We start from the raw sequence: 19,874 nt of genomic DNA on the forward strand, positions 1-19,874 counted from the left end.
CCCAAAGTTCCGTTAGGCTCTCCTCCTGCTTTTTAATTTTTTTTCTAGAAGCTGCTCTACTTGGTTATTTTTTCCTACCTTGTCTTCTAGCTCACTGATGCGTTCCTCTGCTTCTTCTAGTCTACTCTTGATGCTTTCTATTGAGTTCTTTACAGCAGCGATGTCATTTTTCATTTCTTCTTGGTTCTTCTTCATTTCCTCTTGGTTCTTACTCATATTGTCGAATTTGTCTTCCATTCTTTTCAGCCACCTTATGATCATTTCTCTGAATTCTTTCTCTGACAGGTTGTTTGCCTCCATTTCGTTTACTTCCTTTTCTGGTGATGCCTGCTTTTCTTTCATATGCGGGCTGTTTCTTTGTCTCCCCGTGGTCTCTCTTCTCCGGGTGTCTGGTTATGTAGTTCTCTCTCTCCTGTGTTGATTTAAAGGCACAAAATACAACACAACCAGGTACAACGCACAAGGTACTGAACAGGAATGTATTCACAATATTAATAACCCCAAGTAAAGGTGACCATCAGAGAAAGGCAAATTAGGGGATAGGAGAGAAAAAAAAATAAAAAAGAAAGGAGTGCCAAAATGAAATTGGGAAAAGGAAAAAAAAAAGTAAGAGAGAAAAGAAAGAGAATAAGAAAGAAAAGGGGAACAAACTATATATATGGGGAGAAAACTCCAATAGAACCGTCACTAATCACAACAAATGCCAGCAACAAGTACCTGGGGATTAATACAAACTACAAACAACAACTAATATCATGTGAGGCGAGGGAAAACAGAAGCAAAAAACAAAAACAAAGCAAACAAAAAAACAAAACAAAAAAAAAAAAGAAAAGCAAAACAATCTCACAAACAAGCATAAAAAATTGATATAATCAACATTCAAGCAAACAACAACAAAAGGACAGAGAGTAAAACAATTTTTTAGATAGTGAAGACAGAGAAGGGAGAGGTGTGTATGGACTTGGAGCAGGGGATTGGAAATTAGATATATAAGTAGGGTGAAATTTTAACAGGGGGTAAAAAGAAAGAATAGGGAAAATCTAAAGCAGGAAAAGGGTAAGATAAACAGGACACCAAAAGGGGAAAAGTTAGGAAGAGAGTGATGGCATAAAGGTAGAGTTGAAATAGAGTAAAAAGATGCTAAAGGAAAGATGAAAATAGAATGTAGAACACTAATCCCAAAGTAAAATAAAGAGAAAATAAAATGACACTTTTTTTAAAAAAAGGTAAAATAGTAGTAGTAATAATACTGATTGAAAATAAAAATGTAATAATTAAAAAGGTAAAATCAAGTGAGGAAAAAAGAAAGAAAATTAGTTTATTAAGTAAAAGATGAAAAAAATAAAAATTAAAAATTAAAAAATAAAATGTGCAGTAGTGAAGGTCATTCACTTTCTCTATTGTTCTGTTTGGCACACCTGTTTCCCAGTCAGGACAGTATTGCAGTTCCCTGCATTTCATTTCTCCTCAGTGTTGTAAGCCAATCCTGATTTTTAAGCAGGCATTGTGTTTTAATTTCTTGTATTCCTTTATTTGTGATTACACAAGAGTCAATTTGTGATTCAGCCCCTGGGTGGCAGTGTTTCTGGATTGACCTTGGGGTCTATAGGTCCTTTCTAGCCTCTGCTTAAATCCTGCTTTCCCTGTGGCACTCAATACCGGTTTATGGGAATGGGCTGCCCCGGGGCTGGTTCTCCGACAGTCACTCCCCGCTCTGATCCCCAGGTTCCAGAAAAACAACTTTCCCCTGCAGTCTCCTAGGGTGTCCCCAACTGGGTGGTCCTATGTATTGGGCTTAGTAATCAGAAGCAAGGATTTGAAGAGGAAAAAGCGCAAGTGTGCGAACTCCGGGGCTGTGCCCAAGTCTGCGCAGTCCCTTTTCCCCCCTTGGGTCTAGGCAGCCGGCACACTTTTAAAATTTTTAGGCTGTCCTTCTGCATTAGATAAAAATGAGTTGCTTTTTAGAGATCCCTTCTGTTAGCAGCTCTGAGGACCCCCTTCCACATTCACGGATCACACCAGCCCCAACAGCCACGGATTTTTCTAGGCGCAGACTTCCCTCAGTCCTCCAGCTTCCGCAGTGCATGCGTTTCTCTGTCCTGCCAGGACCAGAGACCTCACCTTATCCCAGGAGAAATCTGACCTTCCGTGGTGGAGTGTAGAGCTCCTCTGAATCCGCGTGTTTGTGCCAATTGGGGACCGGTGTTCTGGGGTTTGCAGCTGTTCGGTGGGTGCCACAGTTGTAGATTTTCAGGCTTCTGATAACATCCACTTTCCCCTTCAAGATGGCGCGGTCTCCGTGTCCAAGCCGGTGGCTCCGGGAGTGAACCCAGCAGCAGTGTGGGCTGCCCTGTCAGGGGAGCCCTGTCCAGCAGTCCCCCACCTTCTCCTGGAGTATAGCTGTCCCTTAACTCGCCAACAAACACTCCCTATGCGACCCTCAGCTGTTCTTTCTATCTGCTCCGGGACAAGGCTCAGGACATGTCTGTCTATTCCGCCACCATTTTTTTCTCCTGGTTGTTATGATTTTTAAGTGATATAATAAATGGGATGAAAGAACAATATTTGGCTCCCAAATCGGTTATCTACAGCTGTTTATTTCTTTCTGTCTTTCGCTAGGTCCCACTAATGGAGACTAAAATGAAAAACAGGTGAGAGCACTTTGAAAAATAACAGATTATACAAATCTGACACATGAGGACTTCTCCCTTAAAGTAGAGAAGGTTGAGGAACCGCAAAAAGACCAAAACAGGAGTCAGACTGAGGAAGCAGAGAATCCGGGACTCGATGAATCCAGGCTCTGGGATTCAGTGGCAGTTTTCTATTTCCTCAGACATTCACAGCCCAAGTATTGTGGAAAGAGCAGGATCTCTGCAGCTAGACCTGGGTTCAAATTCCCTATTCTACCATTATGAGCAGGCAGACTTGGGGCAGTTTATCCAACCCACTTACATCTCAGTTTCCTCACCTGCAAAATGGAGATAATGAATCCTTCTTCAGAAAGGGGTTTTGAAGTGCTTAGCAGAGGAGTTGGTGCACAGAAGATGCTCAATAAATCCTAATGATTTTTCTTCCTCTTTACGGTGTTTATTTATTTGTTATCTAAAGGGGATATGGATATCTCATGATCTCTGAGAGCCTTGATTTCAAGCGTGATTGTTCTATTGTCAGACTGTGTCTGACTATAGTTTCCCACAATCCCTACAGTAAAATACCGTGGCCTTCAAGGCTCCCTATGATTTAGCCTCTGCTTGCTTCTTCACTTCATCTTCGGCCATTCTCCACCGTAAGTACTGTCCTTCTTACATTCTGCTATGCGTCATCCCAGGGCTTTGATCTGCCAAGAATATTCTATCCATGCTCTTCAATGAATAGTTCCATTTCATCCTTCAAGTCATCTCTTCAAAAGAGCCTGGATTCTTTGTCACCCCCTTCACTCTTAATCTCAGAACTGTAGTATGTTATTTCTTTTATACCACATATCACAATTTTAATTATACATATTGATTTGCTTGTTTTTATGTGTCCCTCCTGCTAGATGATAAACTCCACTAGGGTAGAGTCTCTCTGTCTGCTTTACTTTTAATTGAATGGCTAGAGTCCACCATAAGAGGTTTGCAATAAGTACTTGATGAGTAAATAAATACTAGCCCCTGCTTCTTAAAAATAAGGTCATTATGGGCAGAGACCTTTATAAACCACTTGAGCTTATTGCAAGCTGCCCTGCACTCTTATTTTGGATAATTAAGCCCATTCCTATTTTATTATTTTAAGCAGCCACCAAGCAACATCCATGGGCACAAGCTGCATTAGAAGCTTTAGATGGAGGGAAAAACGAGAACTTTCTTTTCAGTACCCACAAGGATAAATGAACCTAATTCTTAAAAATAGCCAACTTTTAGGCCATAATTATTTCTGTCTGACTTGAGAAAGATGAGCCCTGCTGCGCTTGTCCCTGTTTCTCTGTCCAAGCAAACAAATTAACAACTACCATAAATACAGGTTTCACGTATTGGAAGGATCGAAACCACTAGCATAACTCCCAGATAAAAGCCCCTAAGAATGCTATCATTCAGCTAAAAGTTTGGAGTCTCAAATTATTATTCTCTTTCCCTTTTGGGGAGACATTTTTTGCTAAAAGTTCTTAAACATCTTTGGCATCATTTCCATTTGGGGGTGAGGAGAGCTTTATAAACATCCTGGCTCAAGTTGAGCTTGGGTGAGTTGTTAGGTTGAAATATTTAAGGACAACAGTGGTTTATGCAAATAAAAATTATAATTTTTATTATATAATAAAAATAATCCAAAGTTCTTGGGGAGGAACTAACTCTTGAATGATGTAGGCACATGTCCCTGTTCAGAACCCAGCCATCTGGGGGCAGGACTTCTGCAGTAGCCTCATGATAGAGCTCCTGCCTCTGGCTGTCCCCAGTCTCCCGTCTAGATACACACCGCCATGAGATTCTCTTCTTAAACATCACTTGTTAGACATTCAAAATGTTTCAGTGCTTACACCCTCTAAGTAGAAGTTAAAGCCTCTTCAAGGCTCTTGTCAATCTAGTTTCAACCCAATGTCTTGGCTTATGTCCCATTACTCCTGACTCCTTTACTCAAACGCTTCCACCAGACAGACAGGCATTATTATTGTCCTTGGAAAATGTGTTGCTCTGGGCTGAGGTCACGTCATCTCTTCTCTGGTGCTACCCATCACACCCCACCTTGGTGGTTCAGGGGCTCAAGTCTGCCCCACTTTCTCATGAAGTCTCCAGCCCAGAATCATCCACCTCTGAGCTTCCAAAGGATTCATGGTCAGACCCAAATCCTGCTATTAATCCTGTCTTGCACCATTTGGATGTTGTTTTATATGGTTATTGCAGTTCTTGCTGTTTATATTGTCAAGGATGCTACCCTGACTCCAGAAATTATTTATAGCAGGGGCCTCTCACCTAGGGATCCATAATTGGAACGGATACTTTTTTATTCTTTCAATTATTTCCACTTTCTGGTTAAGGGAGTTTGAGTGAGTTTCTGTTCCTTGCAAATAAACACATCTGGAAGAAGATGGCTGTCATATGTGCATGCTTAAGATAGGAATGCCCAGCCCGAGGAGAGATTATTTTTCACAAATCTGAAAACTTAAGGTCTCATGTATCAATGTTCTGAAAGTACACCTGACGCATTTATTAAAAAGTGCTGATTCAAAAGATGCAGATTCCAGGCTCCATCCTATACTGACTACAAAAGAAGCCCTTTAGAATGGAGCCTGGGAATGAGTATTATAAACAAGATTCTCAGGTGATCCTATATAATAAAAGCCTAGTGACTGAATGGTGAAACAACCAGAACAACCGCTTGGCCAGATGCTATGTTGCGCACTGACCACCAGGGAGCAGATGCTCAACGCAGGAGCTGCCCCCTGGTGGTCAGTGCATGCTCAGCTGACTGGGATGAGTGCAGCTCCCACAGTAGGAACAGCCACTCAGACGGCAGGTCCACAGCCAGTTGGCTGACTGGGATGAGAGGCTGCTCCCTGCGGGCCACGCCCCCCACCAGTGCATGAATACCATGCACTGGGCCTCTAGTTTACAGATATATTTATTCAAGAAAATCTAGAGGAATGGGGAGATCTGACATTAATGTCTCTCATATGATAGTGAAGGGACATGGAAGAGGAAATAATTCATACACCTTTAGAACCAATTGTTAAGTATTTTCATCAATGTTAGCTTCTGCAATCTTTCAACAAGTCTATCAATCCCTTAAACAAATAAGAAAATAACTGAAATAACTCATCTAAGGATCTCTAAGGGTGACTTGCTGGGTCAGCATTTAAACTCTGGCTGACCAGCTCCAAAGTTCTCACTTCTACTCTTCTGGAGTTCCTATCACACCCTGGAGGAAGGGAGAGGAAGCATGAAGACACATCCATGCTGGAGGTTTCCTAGGTCAGTCTGGGGGAGCTGGGCAAGTCCTGACCCTGTGGCTGATAACCTCTGTGTCAAGACTTCCTTGACATCTAAGAGGACAGTGATTCTCTGAGCTCTGAATTTACATCCTAAACGCTGAGGCTGGAGCCTGGTGAGATCCACTTGGAGAAACCACTGGCTGTCTACCTGGTCCTCAAACTTAAAGGCAGAGGCTGCAGTGTCTCTGGACTTTATTACAGACGCAGCACACACACACCAACCTTCTGGCTGAGGCTTTAAAGACAAGTGTCATCCAATTTGCCAGGTTTACTGACAGGAAAGGGTGGTGAAAATCCAGGTTGGGATGGAAAGGTGGTGATTGTACAAACCCTGGAGAACACTGAAGCCTTAATATTTGGGGATTATAGGTTTCAAGCAGTGGTTCTTTTAAAATCACCTGGGAAGATCTTAAAAAATGCTGCTCTAGGTGATTTCAATAGTCAGCCAAGGTAGAGAACCACTGGTTGAAAGTGCCTCCCATGGCCAAGTGCGACCAGTTGAACCTACAAATTCTCTGAAGACAGCTTGTGTTCAGTTGTGGCGGGGAAAACTGAGGCCTGTATCTGCGCACCCTTAGCCACAGTCTGGGGGCAGCCTGGGTCCCCGACTGCCAGAGCAGGGTTCCCTTCCATGTAGAATTTCCCATTGTAGGGTAGAAATGGCTCAAAGAATGAAGAAAGAAACAGGTGTGAAAGGCAGGAGGCAGAAGTGGGATATGACAGATATGAAGATCTGCAAAGGAATGTCCTCTCAAGCAGGAAACGCCAGCCTCGGAAGGATGGGATTGGGGTATTTACAACAGATCAGGGGCAGAAAGGGCTCGAATGTCCAGTCTCAAAGGAGGCTCTACTCACTGAGTTGATGATGCCTTGCAGAGCCTGAAAGCCGTCATTTACAGGAAATACATGATCCTTACTGTCCGCAATCCGGGCCAGCTGAGAACAAACACAAACACATATGGAGAACGCAGGAAAGCCACTGGGTTTAGGGGACTCCATCTACTTTTAGAACCAGAGGAACTTGAGGCTTTGACTGGGCTCAGGGGCCTCACTGAAAAGCCCTCAGTAATAATGAGTTTACCAGCGGCCTCCCTGGAGCGAGCCTGGGGGGATGGCGCCAGCTTTTACATTTGTTGTAATACTTCTTTCCTTGGGAGCAGAGGTAAGATTGCCCAGCTAGATGAACATTTGGCCTGGGTTGGTGTATTTATGGATTTGGGGGCAGGCCGTTGGCTCATTTTTCTCCCATTCACCCAAATTTCTGTTGGCAACTGTTTCGAACCAAACAAACTCGTTTCCTTTTCGAGCAACTTTAAAAATAAATTCAAGCTTTGGTATTGGGGAAGGCCAGCGAATGGGGACACTTATCTTCACACAACCTGCTCAGTGAGGAAGGGACCCTGGCCATGGTTTGGCTGCTCCTGCTTTAAGGAGCCGAGGACTGGAGAAAGGAAAAGCTGCTCTGTGAGCTTTACTACCCCCGCCCCATCTGCGCACATTTCTGCAATTGCCACGGTCATGGTCGGTGCCAGGGTGTTTATTGATTGCACAAGCACCACAGTATCATTGGGAAATTTCAGAAAACCCAGGATAGTTAAAATACATTTATAAAAAGTTACTTATAATCCATGTATTCATCCACTCATCCTTCCATCCATTACATTTCTATTATTGTTAATTTGACATATATTGTCTTTCATAGTTTTTCTAGGCAATCTACACATATTTATTTAAACATTGGACTCATACTATTCCTGATATTCTGCAATCCTAATTTATTTACTTAACAACATATCATGAGCGCTGTGCCATGTTATTAAAACAAAAAGAAATTACAAACTACACTGAGTAACATTCATTTAGATTGTTAGCAAATTTTCACAATTTGCTTATATATACTTGTATATATATTTTTTTGCCCACTTGCTAATTATTTCCTTTTTTTTGTATTGAAAATCACTGCATATTTAATGGAAGAAATAGAAGTTCGCCATTAAAAAAAAAAGATTCATCACATTAAATAAAAACAGCAACAACAAGTTTTCCAAGTTAATTTAGATCTATTTTGACACCTTGGCTGTTTAGCATCTACCAAGAAAGATGCTGCCTGGCTGGTCTGTGTTAAAGGCCCCCGCGTGCATCAGCAAATGGCTTTCCATTCCTTACTCATCCAACAATTCCCTTCTTGCTTATTAGCATTTCTGGAAAAATACTCCATCTAAGAGCTGTTTATGCTGCTGCTGCACCCTCTGCACTGAATCATTCACAAACTTGGTACGCTCCCAAACTGGAGGAAAACCAAGAGCATACCTGTGTTTCGTTGAAATCCTTTACCCCGACACAGTAAACAATTGCACCAAGGTCTCGGGATCTGTTAGCCTGGGGCAACGAGAGAAAAGACATTAGAGAGAGAAGCAGAGGCAAACATACTCCTTTTGGATTAGCCAGACTAACTGCAATGATCAGGCATTTACTGAGCACCTACTTACTATATGTCAGATACCACAATGGAGAAGGTAATCCCTGTCCTCAAAGAGCTTATACTCCAGTGAACATCCCACTCTAACCTAATGCATTGTGGGCATGAAGGAAGTGATTAGTCTAATGGGAAGTGATGAGAAAGAGCCTTAAATAGAGTCTTTGAAAGACAAGGAGAGGAAAAGGAAACTATGCTAGGGTAAGTCTTATGAAATAATCTGGGGAAATGACTATCTTTTCTATTATTCTGATGAATTTTTTTGGCGTACTTTTTCTTCCTCTGTGATGGCAGCATGGTATAATAGAAAGGATGAGGCCTTCTGAACCTGGTATACCTGGGTTTGACACTTGGCTTTGCTCTAGAAAGTGTGATGGGGATTAAATGAGATAGTAAGTGCAGAGCTCCTCGTGCAAGGTCTAGGATGCTCATAAATGTCAGTCCCCTTTAGAAATAAAGCCATTTTCATTGCCATAGAACACATTGGTTTCACGGTATGGGAATTATGGTCCATAATTATGGTTCACCATTGAGTAGGTGAACCCATGACCTTTTTTTTTTTTTTTTTTTTTTTTAACAATTAAGTATCGAGAAGGCAACATAAAAAACAACATCCAGGTTTTGGCTTGGTTTTAATATTTGATTTGTGAAAGGCTCTGATAACTGATTTCAGAGTTCTTCTGCATTTCAGAACAGAAAACAATAATTGGAAATCCTTGGTATATACTGTAGGTGCTTAATAAGTAATCGATAGTAGAGATATATTAGGTAATCAATATGTGCATATTGATTTGAATTGTGTTCTTTTCCCCACTCTGTTAGTATGCAAACCCACTTGTGACTAATATTGAATTTTAGAAGGCACAGAAACACATGTTTTTTCCTTCATGTTAGAAATATTTCTCGAGGCTTTCAGGATAAAACAAACTTTTAGACACAGTCTAGCACCAGTCTTATCTGCAACAACTTCTGTGACCCTTTTCCTCCAGTTGGACTTTATATAGAATTATCAAAAATGGAAAGGTTCGTTTGCGTTATATAGCTTGAATTTTATCTTTCTTTTTCAGAAACCCCCTTTCTATTGGTATTGGCACTCCAACTATTTTTACAAGTTTGTATGTGCCATACCTAAAATTCTTTTCTACTAACCCCTATTTTAATCATCTGACAACTATCATTTATTTTATATTCAGTTATTTCCTTATTAGGGTTTTTACTTCATGTGACTGTTGTTTGGCACCCAGATAAGACATCCTGCATTCCCATTACATAGTGTTGACTTTAGAGAATAGAAATTATTATCTATTCCCAAATGCTCAGGGAGTGCCTGTCATATTTACTGTGTGTTTCCCATTGTGAATTATCCCGTTGTGTTTCCCATTGCAGGTGAGTAATGTGCTCACCTACATAATTTGATCATGCCCTTTGCCAGCAGAGGCTTCAACAAGCTGAACATGATTACATGGTAAGGCCCATGAGGGCAGCTACTATCTCACTTATCACTGAGTGAATGAAGGAATGAATGAATGAATGGATTAATATATACTTCTTGCTTGCTAAGGAAGCTAAATTTAAATTAAATAGTAGTCAAGAGCTTGAGGTAAGTGTAATGTTCTTATTACTCCTCCCTGGGAGCCAGAACCTCCCTCCCTCACTGCCTAATTGTGTTTCTTTCTAACTTGGCCTGAATAAGGCTTTGTCACTAATGAGGCTTTAATACATCCCCATGGTTAACTGGTTTCCTTGGCCACTTATACATATAGCTCTCACATCTACAACTTGAAAGGAAAGGCTTTCTTAAATATAAATGACTATTTTTAATTTTTGAATAAATTCCCTTTTCTGAATCTCTTTATGCAAACTGAAAGTTTCATTTAAAGAGCATCCATTCACTTGCTTTGAGGAGTATTTTATGAGAATACAAAGAAAAGGAAAAAAGAAATTATCAAAGGAGAGATTACAATTTACTTTGCCTCCAATTAATATTCAACTTTGGTTCTTAAGAGTGAGAATCTCACTGACTAATCCATTCTGCCAAGATTGGCTCTTACATATGTCAAGTAATTCTTTCCCTTCCTGTTTTTAGTAGAAAATATGAGGAAAATTTCAGAAAAAAAAATGTTTTTGCTTAAAAAGGATAGTGTTTCAAAACTGCTAAATCAATATAGTGCTTCCAATAAAAGTATGGTAGATATATTTTATTCCCCCCCCCAAACAGAGTAATATAGAAATATTTTAAAGAGAAAAAATATCTACCATGTATAAGACATGAAGATTCACTTTAAAAATAAATTATTAAATGTATAAGACACTACTTTATCTAGGAGGTTTTTTATGTTTTTGTTTTTGTTTTTTGTTTTTTTGTTTTTTTTTATCAAGAGTAACTATCATTTTGGCCAACTAGAAAGATTGCAGCCCATCTCAGAAGGAAGAAGCCCTTTTCCATGTCTGTTTAGACAGACACAGGCCGGACCGTTGCTTACCTCCCTCTCTGAATAGTAAAAGAGATCTTCATGGAGTTCTCCATCAGTCAGAGCAATGATGACGCTGGCTGTCCTGTATCCTGCTCAACACAACACAGACCCACTCAGTCCATCCTGCCACACCAAAGGATCCCTCTCTCAGCCCTGAGAGGCTGTCTCTTCTAAGCTCAACCACCCGAGGTCAAAATCTGGAGAATCAGCAACTTCTCTTTCAGGACTGGAAGCAATTCCAGCATGAAGAAGAGTGCTGAGACACACTCTAGGGGCAATAGGCTTTGTTTCTAGGTTTCTCTGTCTTACCTTGAACCAATGGCTAAACCTGGTGAAATGGTTTCTGGACTGAGCTAGGAATAACTCCAGTGACTTATTTCTGGGAACAAACTTTACCACCTGGGCTGTTCAGGAGTCCTTCTCACAGGCTGTAGCTGACCACATGCACCAGCCCTTGAAGAGCTGGGCAAAGAGTCCTAGTCATCGTGATTTACAAGCTGACTGAATCACAGCAGTTGGCAAAACCTACTAGAATTCTTCCAGTAATTGTTAGGCATCTAGTAACATCGCTGATGGTTGAAATATATTAACAAGTGTTGGTGTTGATGTTGGATCTGTTTTATTTGTTGTAGTTTAGAGTGAAATCAGAAGTGGACATCTCTACAGGCCTAGGAGAAAAATCCCCAATGCAATATTGAATCTTTTAAAAGAGATTTGCCTCAGATAAAGAAAGGCTATTCATAAAAGATACTATGGTAATTATAATAATAGCCAAAATAATAATAATAATAATAAATATTAGTTCTATGTGCTAGGCACTCTATTAAGTAAAATTTTTGCTTTTTTAAAAATTTAAATAAAGGAAATTTCAAACTGAACTGGTATCTTAATCTTAACACCGTATCCAATCACAGTAATGAAGGGGTGAAGGGGCTTGGAGCCCAGAGAAGACATAAAAATTACAGTTGACATAAAAATCCAAGACTTTACTAATCCATCCAAGTATTTACTAATTTAATGAATTCAAGATGCAAAACTATTCCCAGACATTGCAGACTGGGGCCCATAATGGGATCTAATTACTTTCATATCACTTTTCTTGACATCAACAGGATGGTAGCATTAGGCCTGGTACGTGTCATCTTTCTAAGCATTCCTTCTTCGTGATGAAGTGTGTGTCCAAGGATTCTAGGCAATATCAAATATGTCTTTTTAAACAAGAAATTACTGAGGCACTATTTCAGAAGTAAACACAGAAAAAAGTTAACTAGTTCATCATGGTAGTTTATAAGATAGTCTTACCTTGACTGTTTTCATAATAAATCTGCTCGCTGGCCTGGAAAACATATGAAAGAGCCATTAGACAGACAGCCACTGTTTGCTACTCCAAATCCAATATTGGGCAGTGGGCTCTGGTGTTGGGTACGCAGCCATGGCTCAGTCTTGATTCTTCATGTAATCCACCCACACTTCACACAGATATCAATGGATCACCTTCATCTAAAGTTACCTTGACATTTAACCAATATACTTGTGAACATGGATTGATGTCTTACTTCTCATAGACTGGGACTTGTTCTCTTCAAGATTTAAGTCACTGAATTTCTGTCTCAATCACTGAAGCAACATGTAGAAAAGGTGACCGTGGGAATGGGGAGCACTTGCATGTGGCGTGACTCCTGTCAGCCAAGCATTAGCCAACAAACCTTTCACCAGTGTCAGGGAAGGAGCAAGGAAATCTCCCCAGTTCTTCTGGATAGCGTTATCAGTGTATAAGTTTATGGGGAAATTATCTTACTCTCTTGCCATTGGGTGTCATTCAGTTCCCTCAATGCATGCATGTGCCTCATCATCAGCCATCCTTAGGCTGATGTTTCCGTGTCACACTTTATGTTTGGAGTTGAAAACTGTTAAAAAATTACCCTTTGAAATCCTTCATGCATGTAAGTATCTCCTCCTGGCAGGACCTTCTGGAGTTCCTCAAGGCCTTGACGAATCTGTTCTCTGAAATCCAAAGACACCTGATTAGTCATATTAGAGCATATTTTTATTGTGCTGTGTACATGTGCATTAGTCTTTTCCTTATCTCTGTGGATAGTCTATACTGCCCCAATGGTCCCCCAAAAGCCTGTCAGGGGGAAAGTCTTTGTAGTACATCACCCATGCAGGGTCAGCCATTCAGCCATAGCATAGGATGAGTGAGATTTTGAAGCCCTTTCTTCAGGAATCTCCATCTGCTCATGAAAGTCTTCCATTTCTTTTTTTAATTATTATTAAATTTAAAGAGAAAGGAATGGAGAGAGAGAGAAAGAGAGTGCAGGGAGAGAGAGAGGAAGAGAGAGAGAAACATTGATTTGTTGTTCGGTCGTTTCCCCTATTTATGCATTTACTGGTTGGTTCCTGAATGTGTCCTGACCGGGGATCAAACCTGCAACCTTGGCTATGGGGACGACACTCTACCCAACTGAGCTACCCAGGAAGGGCTTCCATTTCTTTAACAGGACAAAGTTTTCATTCTACATTGGAAATGAGCCTTAAAATGCAACTGCTCTTGAGGGGACACAGAGCAACTTCAGCACCTTTATGTCAAGATGCAAATGGCTCTTGTGAACCAGAAAGAGGCGAGTACCAAGAAACCAGGGCAAGGCCACCACAAGGACCACAGGTGGGAGGGACACGCATCCGGCGTGAACTCTGCCACCCGCAGAGTTGTGCCAAAGGAAACTGTGTACTCAGCTTTGAAAACAAAAGTCTAGGCAATCTATGCTTTCCAGGACAACAGAGAGTGTTTTCTGTGGCTGATGCCTGTGTTTTCTTACTCTGGTTGCTCGAGGTGGCCCTGGGGCGGGAAGAGGAAGTGGGTTACGGCTTTAGGAAAGGGTCTGACTGAAAGTGGGAAACATGAATGGTCTGGGGACCAAATGGAATCTTTGTGGACCATCTCTCTGGGATGTAAGATATGTTCCTGTCTTTTAAATAGCCCCACACTGTAACGAAAGGGCAAGAAAGTGTAATTTCTGAAAAAACATTAGCCTATTCATAAACTGTAAGCCTATGGAAAGTTTGAAATTACCTTCTTCTCACTGGGGTCTCTTTAGTGACAGAGGGTGGGGGTGCACTATTTAAATGAGGAAGGGAAGCTTCTTTTGAGTAGGCAAAGAACCCAACATTTATTAGGCATCTACTATGTATAAGGTCCTACTCAAAGGTTTGTTTTCATCTTCACACTAACCATGCAAAGTGGGTAATATTGACCACATATGATAGGTGAGAGAATTTGGGTTTGGAGATTAGGTAGAAGATCAGAGACTTGAATTCAAAGCTGTCTGACTTAAACAGGCGTTCTATTCTGCTAAGCAGCCTGCTAGCACACAGCAGTGCTGGAGAAGTGGGAAGTTTTCAGTAACACTTGAATTAGTGAAGAGCAATACCAATTTCTAACACCATCTGAGTACTTAAAGTGTGCCAGGCTCTGTTCGAAATACACCACACACAATAATTCACTGATGCCTTATAAAATATAGCTCTTTTTAATAAATAACACTGTTATTTCCATTTCACACAGAAAAAAAACTGAGTCACAGAGAGGCTAAGGAATTTTCCCAAAGCCCTGTGAGTACTAAGTGACAGAGGTAGGATTAGAACCTAGAGACCCTGTTCTCAATAACCATGAAAACTGTCTCTCTTTTGAATGAATGAATGACATTTATTGCTGGTCTATTCTGGCAATTGCTTGGGAGAAAGTCTAATGCAAAATTAACCTTTTGTTAAAACTGATATAATGGCGTAGCCATGGATGAGGCTGGATCTGCAGGCTGTTGGAGGATTTAAAAGACAAACTGAAAAGGGGTTCACCTGAGCTCGCCCCTGGCCTAGGCTACTGATGTTTTGCAGGTGGAATAGTGAAGTCCAGGTAACTCAGACTCTGGGAAATGTACTGACTATTGTTTCATTGTCTCATCAGTGCCCCAATATCAGACCACATGCTCAGTTGCACAAGTCAAAACTGGAACCCTTCCTTGACCCTCTACCTTGGCTCTCCTCTCTCTTTACACTCCCCTACATAATCTATCATCAAATTCCATTAGTTCTACTCTAAACATATCATGAAACCTCTCTATCTCCTGTGCCAATGCCATGGTCTGAGCCACTATCACCTCTGGCTTAGACCCCTGGGAAAGTCACTGGCTATCTTTCCGCTGCCCTCTTTCCCCTTTTCCATTCCTTCTCCACCCGGCTGCCAGAATGTTTCTAAAATATTGATCAAAACATGCCACTCACTCCCCTGCTCAAAACCCTTCAGTAGCAGACAATGACACTTGGGATAAATCCGAAATCCTTGCCCTGGCCTTCGAGTGCCTACATGATGACTCCTGTGCCTCCCAGACAGCGGCATGGGCACCACTCCGCCCCACTTTCTGCACTGGAGCCCCGTGGGCTTTCCCAAGCTCCTTCTCCAAAAGACCCTCCCCACCTGCAGTCACTGCTGTCCATGGACTGGGGAGACTTTTCGCCTAGCTCGGCACTGGGCGAATTCTTACCCAGCTTTCAGTTCCAACTTAAATGTCAATTGCTCAAAGTAGCCTTGTTAGACCTCCCCAGTTCAAATTAGCTCCCTCAACTAAATTTGCTCATGGAACCCCACAACTTTTGCTTCATAGCACTTGCAACATTTTATAACATTTGATTGTGTAATTATTTGTTAGGTCCCCCCCTCCCCACCCCAGTTTTGGACTTTAAACCCCATGAGAGCTGAGCCATGACTGGTTTGGTCTCCACTATATCTTCTATGTCTACTACAGTTCCTGGAACATTCTAGATATTCAACAAATATTTACTGAAGAGGTGAGAGGAGGGAACAGATGTCTCCACTTTAATCATCCTGTGAAGAGGTCAACCTTGGGGGCAGGGATTTCAGCCTTGGGCAACCTACGGCCCGCAGGCCGGATCCGGCTGTTCTATCCGGTTCTCTTGCTCTCCCCTCCGCTCCTTTACTTTGAATTTATATTAGTTCACACAAACACTCCATCCATGCTTTTGTTCCGGCCCTCCGGTCCAGTTTAAGAACCCACTGTGGCCCTCGAGTCAAAAAGTTTGCCCACCCCTGGATTAGCTTCACTTGGCATGTGGAGGAAGGCTAGGCAGGAACTGACCTGGTAGTGGACTTTAGGTGTATGCAAAACCGTCCTCTATGTTGTACTCCTTTACATTACCCCTACCAAAAGGCATAGTTTAATTTCAACCCTATTGTTTAATAATGAAAGAAGGCATATCTCTGTGGTTTGGAAGGAAGGGTAAACATGAGAGCATTGTCCTCCACCAAGGCCACCATTGGGAGGACAGAGGGAGGCCCTGGCAGCCATCTGGCAGAGAGCAGCTTTGTCCTTAAAGGTTGGCAATTTCATGAGGGTAAAGGCAAGGACCAGGTAGTATGAGGGTGAGGCTGGGATAGGAAAATCAGAGTTTGCTCTTGAGCGCACAGACGTGGTATCATGGAACCTTCAGAATCACTGGGGGACACTCTGGGGGAGGGGGAGCTAGTTTCTCACACTTAGGGGGGTAGGAGATTGGACATTAAAGGTAAATGTGGAAAAAAAAAGTATTGTGGTCTTACTCTTTGGTCATGGACTAGTGAGATCTGGGCTATATCGGTAACACTAAAATTGGAATAGTGTGTTAAGACTGAAGCTTGAAAAAGAGGTTGAAAAAGGCATATTAGGGGAATGGAAAAGGTTCCTTGGCTTCACTGTATTCTTTCCCTGCCAAATAAAGTCTGGGAACTGGGGTGTTTCCTCTAAGCCTATTTCCTTTTCTTTACAAGTATTTTCTTGAGCTTTCTATATTTTTGGTACCAGAACAAGCAAAGGCTGGTTTGGAAACTGTCCTTATCCTTGATGCTTTGTGTCTGGCAAGATATAATTCAGTATCCCAAGCAGTGATCACAACCTCCCAGATACCACCCTTACTTCTCCAAAGACCAAATGACTTATGCCCCACCTCCCTGCCCCCTGCCCTTTCTCTAAGCACCCACAACATTGAAGCAAATGAAACAGATGTTTTCATGGGAATGGTGGGTCCATTTAAATTCTGGGACAATAAAACTATTAATAAAGGCCCATTTTTTAATGCTCTATTAGAAATGAAAGAAATTGGGAGAGAGATCTGTTAAAGGGAACGATAAGAACCTCTCTGAAGACTTGGTTATTACCAAATGAAATGTTATCTTCCTGGGAAATGAGAGAGGCCGGGAATCTAGGAAGACAGGCTGCTATTAAGAGTCTCCTGTTTTCCTTGGTGGTTTCACATGTCTGCCAGTGTTCTTACTTAGAAGTTAAGGGTTCTCAGGCCACATGTCTTGTGTTCCTTTTGCAACCTCTGCAGCACTTAAGTATGGGCCTAGAGTAGGTTGTATGTTTTTGAATGAATGATCCCGGTTTGGACACATTCATTAATCCATTCATTCATTTCCACAACTATTTATTGATCATGCATCATGCACTCAGCATTAGTCTGGTTTGTAGGAATGGGGGGTGCAGAGAAGTGGGATTGTGTCTGCTGGACTTTTCGTTGGCCCTGGGCGTTTTTCTACACTTCATGAAGATTACTTTTTGGGATTCCAGCTGTCTTGCAACATTTTCATATTTGCTGATGAAAGGACGAACACACATAAGCACATCAAGAAGTACTTGAATAATCATTTAGCCCAAGTATTACAGTGATGCTCCTACTGCAAAATCCTCTTGGGGTTATGCAATGTCCACCACATTTTCAGTCTATAAAAACCACCCCCCTCAAATAACCCAACATCAGCTTTGCATTGTTGACTTCTTGCCTCCCATAAAAGAGCTCCTGTGGAGTTGGACTTTCCTCAAATGCCCTGCAGTTGTTGCCTTTGCAGCCTCAACTTACACAGTAAACACACAACACTGCTTATTACCACTAATGCTGCATTCGCATTTCCAGATGGCCTAGTACTCTAGTGCTGCCTCCCCAAAACATGAAGTGAACCAAACAAAAACGTAGATTGATTAAAGTCACGCTGCTGCTACTTTTGGAGTCATGAAATTCCACAACCGACCGTAGTCATTTGTTTATAATGTATGTAAATCAGCCTCCTTGGGCTTTCCCCTAAGAATAGGCCAACATGATTAATGCATGAAGGTATATATTTCATTTTATATATATATATATATATATATATATATATATATATATATATATATATATATACACACTCTAGTGACCCAGCGTGCAAAATTGCGCGAGACCCAGACCCAGACCCGCAGGAAATCGTGCGAGACCTGGGACCCCATACCCCACCGTGCCGCAAGACTCCCCCAAGTCCCATCGTGCCACAAGACCCAGAGTCCAGTCTTCACCGACCCGCACACGCCTCGCCATGCACGCAGCCCCACCCACCCATGTGCGCCTCACTGTGCACGCAGCCTCCTGGTGACCAGTCTTTGGTCGTTACGGCGTTTGAACCACTGAGTTATTATAATATAGATATACTGTTTATATATCCTCACCTGATAATATGTTTGTATCCTCACCTGAGAATATGTTTATTAATTTTAGAAAGAGAGGAAAGAGAGAGAGTGAAACATTGATGTGAGAGAGAAACATTGAGCGCTTGCCTCCCATAAGTGTCCCAACCAGTGGTTGAACCCAAACCTTGGTATGTGCCATGATTGGAAATCAACCTTGCAACTTTTTGGTGTATGGGATGATGCTCCAACCAACTCAGCCACCCGCCCAGGGCTCTATATATTTTTAAGTGAGGTATAATTTACATACAGTAACATGCAAAGGTATTTATTCATTTCCTTTGTAATAGTTAAATTTATTTCTATAAAGTTATTCATAATATCCCTTTATGATATTTTAACTGTAGGATCTATAGTAACATCCTCTCTTTGGTTCCATATTAGCAATTCCTTTATGGATTATAATATTCATCCTTATTTTATCATAGTCTACCATAAGTTAATACAGTAAAACCTCACTATAATGGACTAATTCGTTAGAGCCAAAGGTCTGTTTTATAATAAAGTAGGTTTTCTAAATGTGTATGTTAAAAAATTGACAAATTAATTTACCTGTTTTTACTTATTCAGACACATTTGTGTAATTACAATTAAGTATGTATGAAAAGTTTAATTTCACAGAAAAGTTTTCTAGGTGTATTAGAGGAATGTTAAATTTATACTGAATAGGTTTAGTAAATGCATACATTCACCCATCACCACAAGTAACAAATGCACACAACTGGGGTGTGGCTTAGCACACTGTTAAAACTGCTGCTGAAAGTCATGCCAAGGGAAAACAAAACCAATTACCTGGCGCGATGCGGTGTGATCACGTGCTAATCATTTGCCAAACATTGTTTATGAGTGATGATTCTTGGATTTAAATATGTAGACTATAGTTGTAGATATGTAATATTTATTTATGGTGGCAAAATTACTACAGTGTTTTTTTGCAACATATGGCCTATTCGCTAAAAGTTGCTAAAAATAACAGTGAATTAATAACAAAAAAAAATAACCTGCTAATTTAATTATAAGCAAGTCTTGGTTAAAAGCATTTTAAAATTAACAGCGTGTTAATTTTCACATATGACATACAGACCAGAAATTTTGTCCGTTAAATTTGAAGTGCATTAAATCACAGTCTGCAAAATCGAGGATTTACTTTACTATAACACTTCTCATATAATGGAAGAAAGTTTTAATATTATACTTCCACATAATCCCTTCTCATCCTTTGTGCTATGGAATGCCATATATTTTACTTCTATTTATGTAATAAACTCCAAAACAGTGTTATTTGTCTTTTTATGAGAATCAGAAAATATCTATCATTTCTGTTACTCTTCCTTTATTTTTATTTTTATTTTTTTTGTGGATCTAGTTTAGAACTGTTATCATTTTCCTTCAGCCTGAGGAATTCATTTAAC

The 19,874-nt window shown here is 41.0% G+C and overlaps 1 protein-coding gene across 1 annotated transcript in view; it reads right to left on the reverse strand.

Annotated features, from left to right (window-relative positions):
* The window catches only part of ANTXR1 (ANTXR cell adhesion molecule 1), a 234,069-nt gene that overhangs the window by 163,085 nt on the left and 51,110 nt on the right, over positions 1-19,874 (reverse strand). The window contains exons 4-8 of the mRNA XM_080684563.1: positions 12,838-12,919; positions 12,218-12,251; positions 10,925-11,004; positions 8,276-8,344; positions 6,821-6,901 (exon numbers count right to left, since the gene is read on the reverse strand). Coding sequence (XP_080540689.1) covers positions 6,821-6,901; positions 8,276-8,344; positions 10,925-11,004; positions 12,218-12,251; positions 12,838-12,919 — 346 coding nt within the window. The remainder of the gene's footprint in view (positions 1-6,820; positions 6,902-8,275; positions 8,345-10,924; positions 11,005-12,217; positions 12,252-12,837; positions 12,920-19,874) is intronic.

Source organism: Plecotus auritus (genome assembly GCF_963455305.1).
Source record: "Plecotus auritus genome assembly, chromosome: 8".
Lineage (NCBI taxonomy): Eukaryota > Metazoa > Chordata > Mammalia > Chiroptera > Vespertilionidae > Plecotus > Plecotus auritus.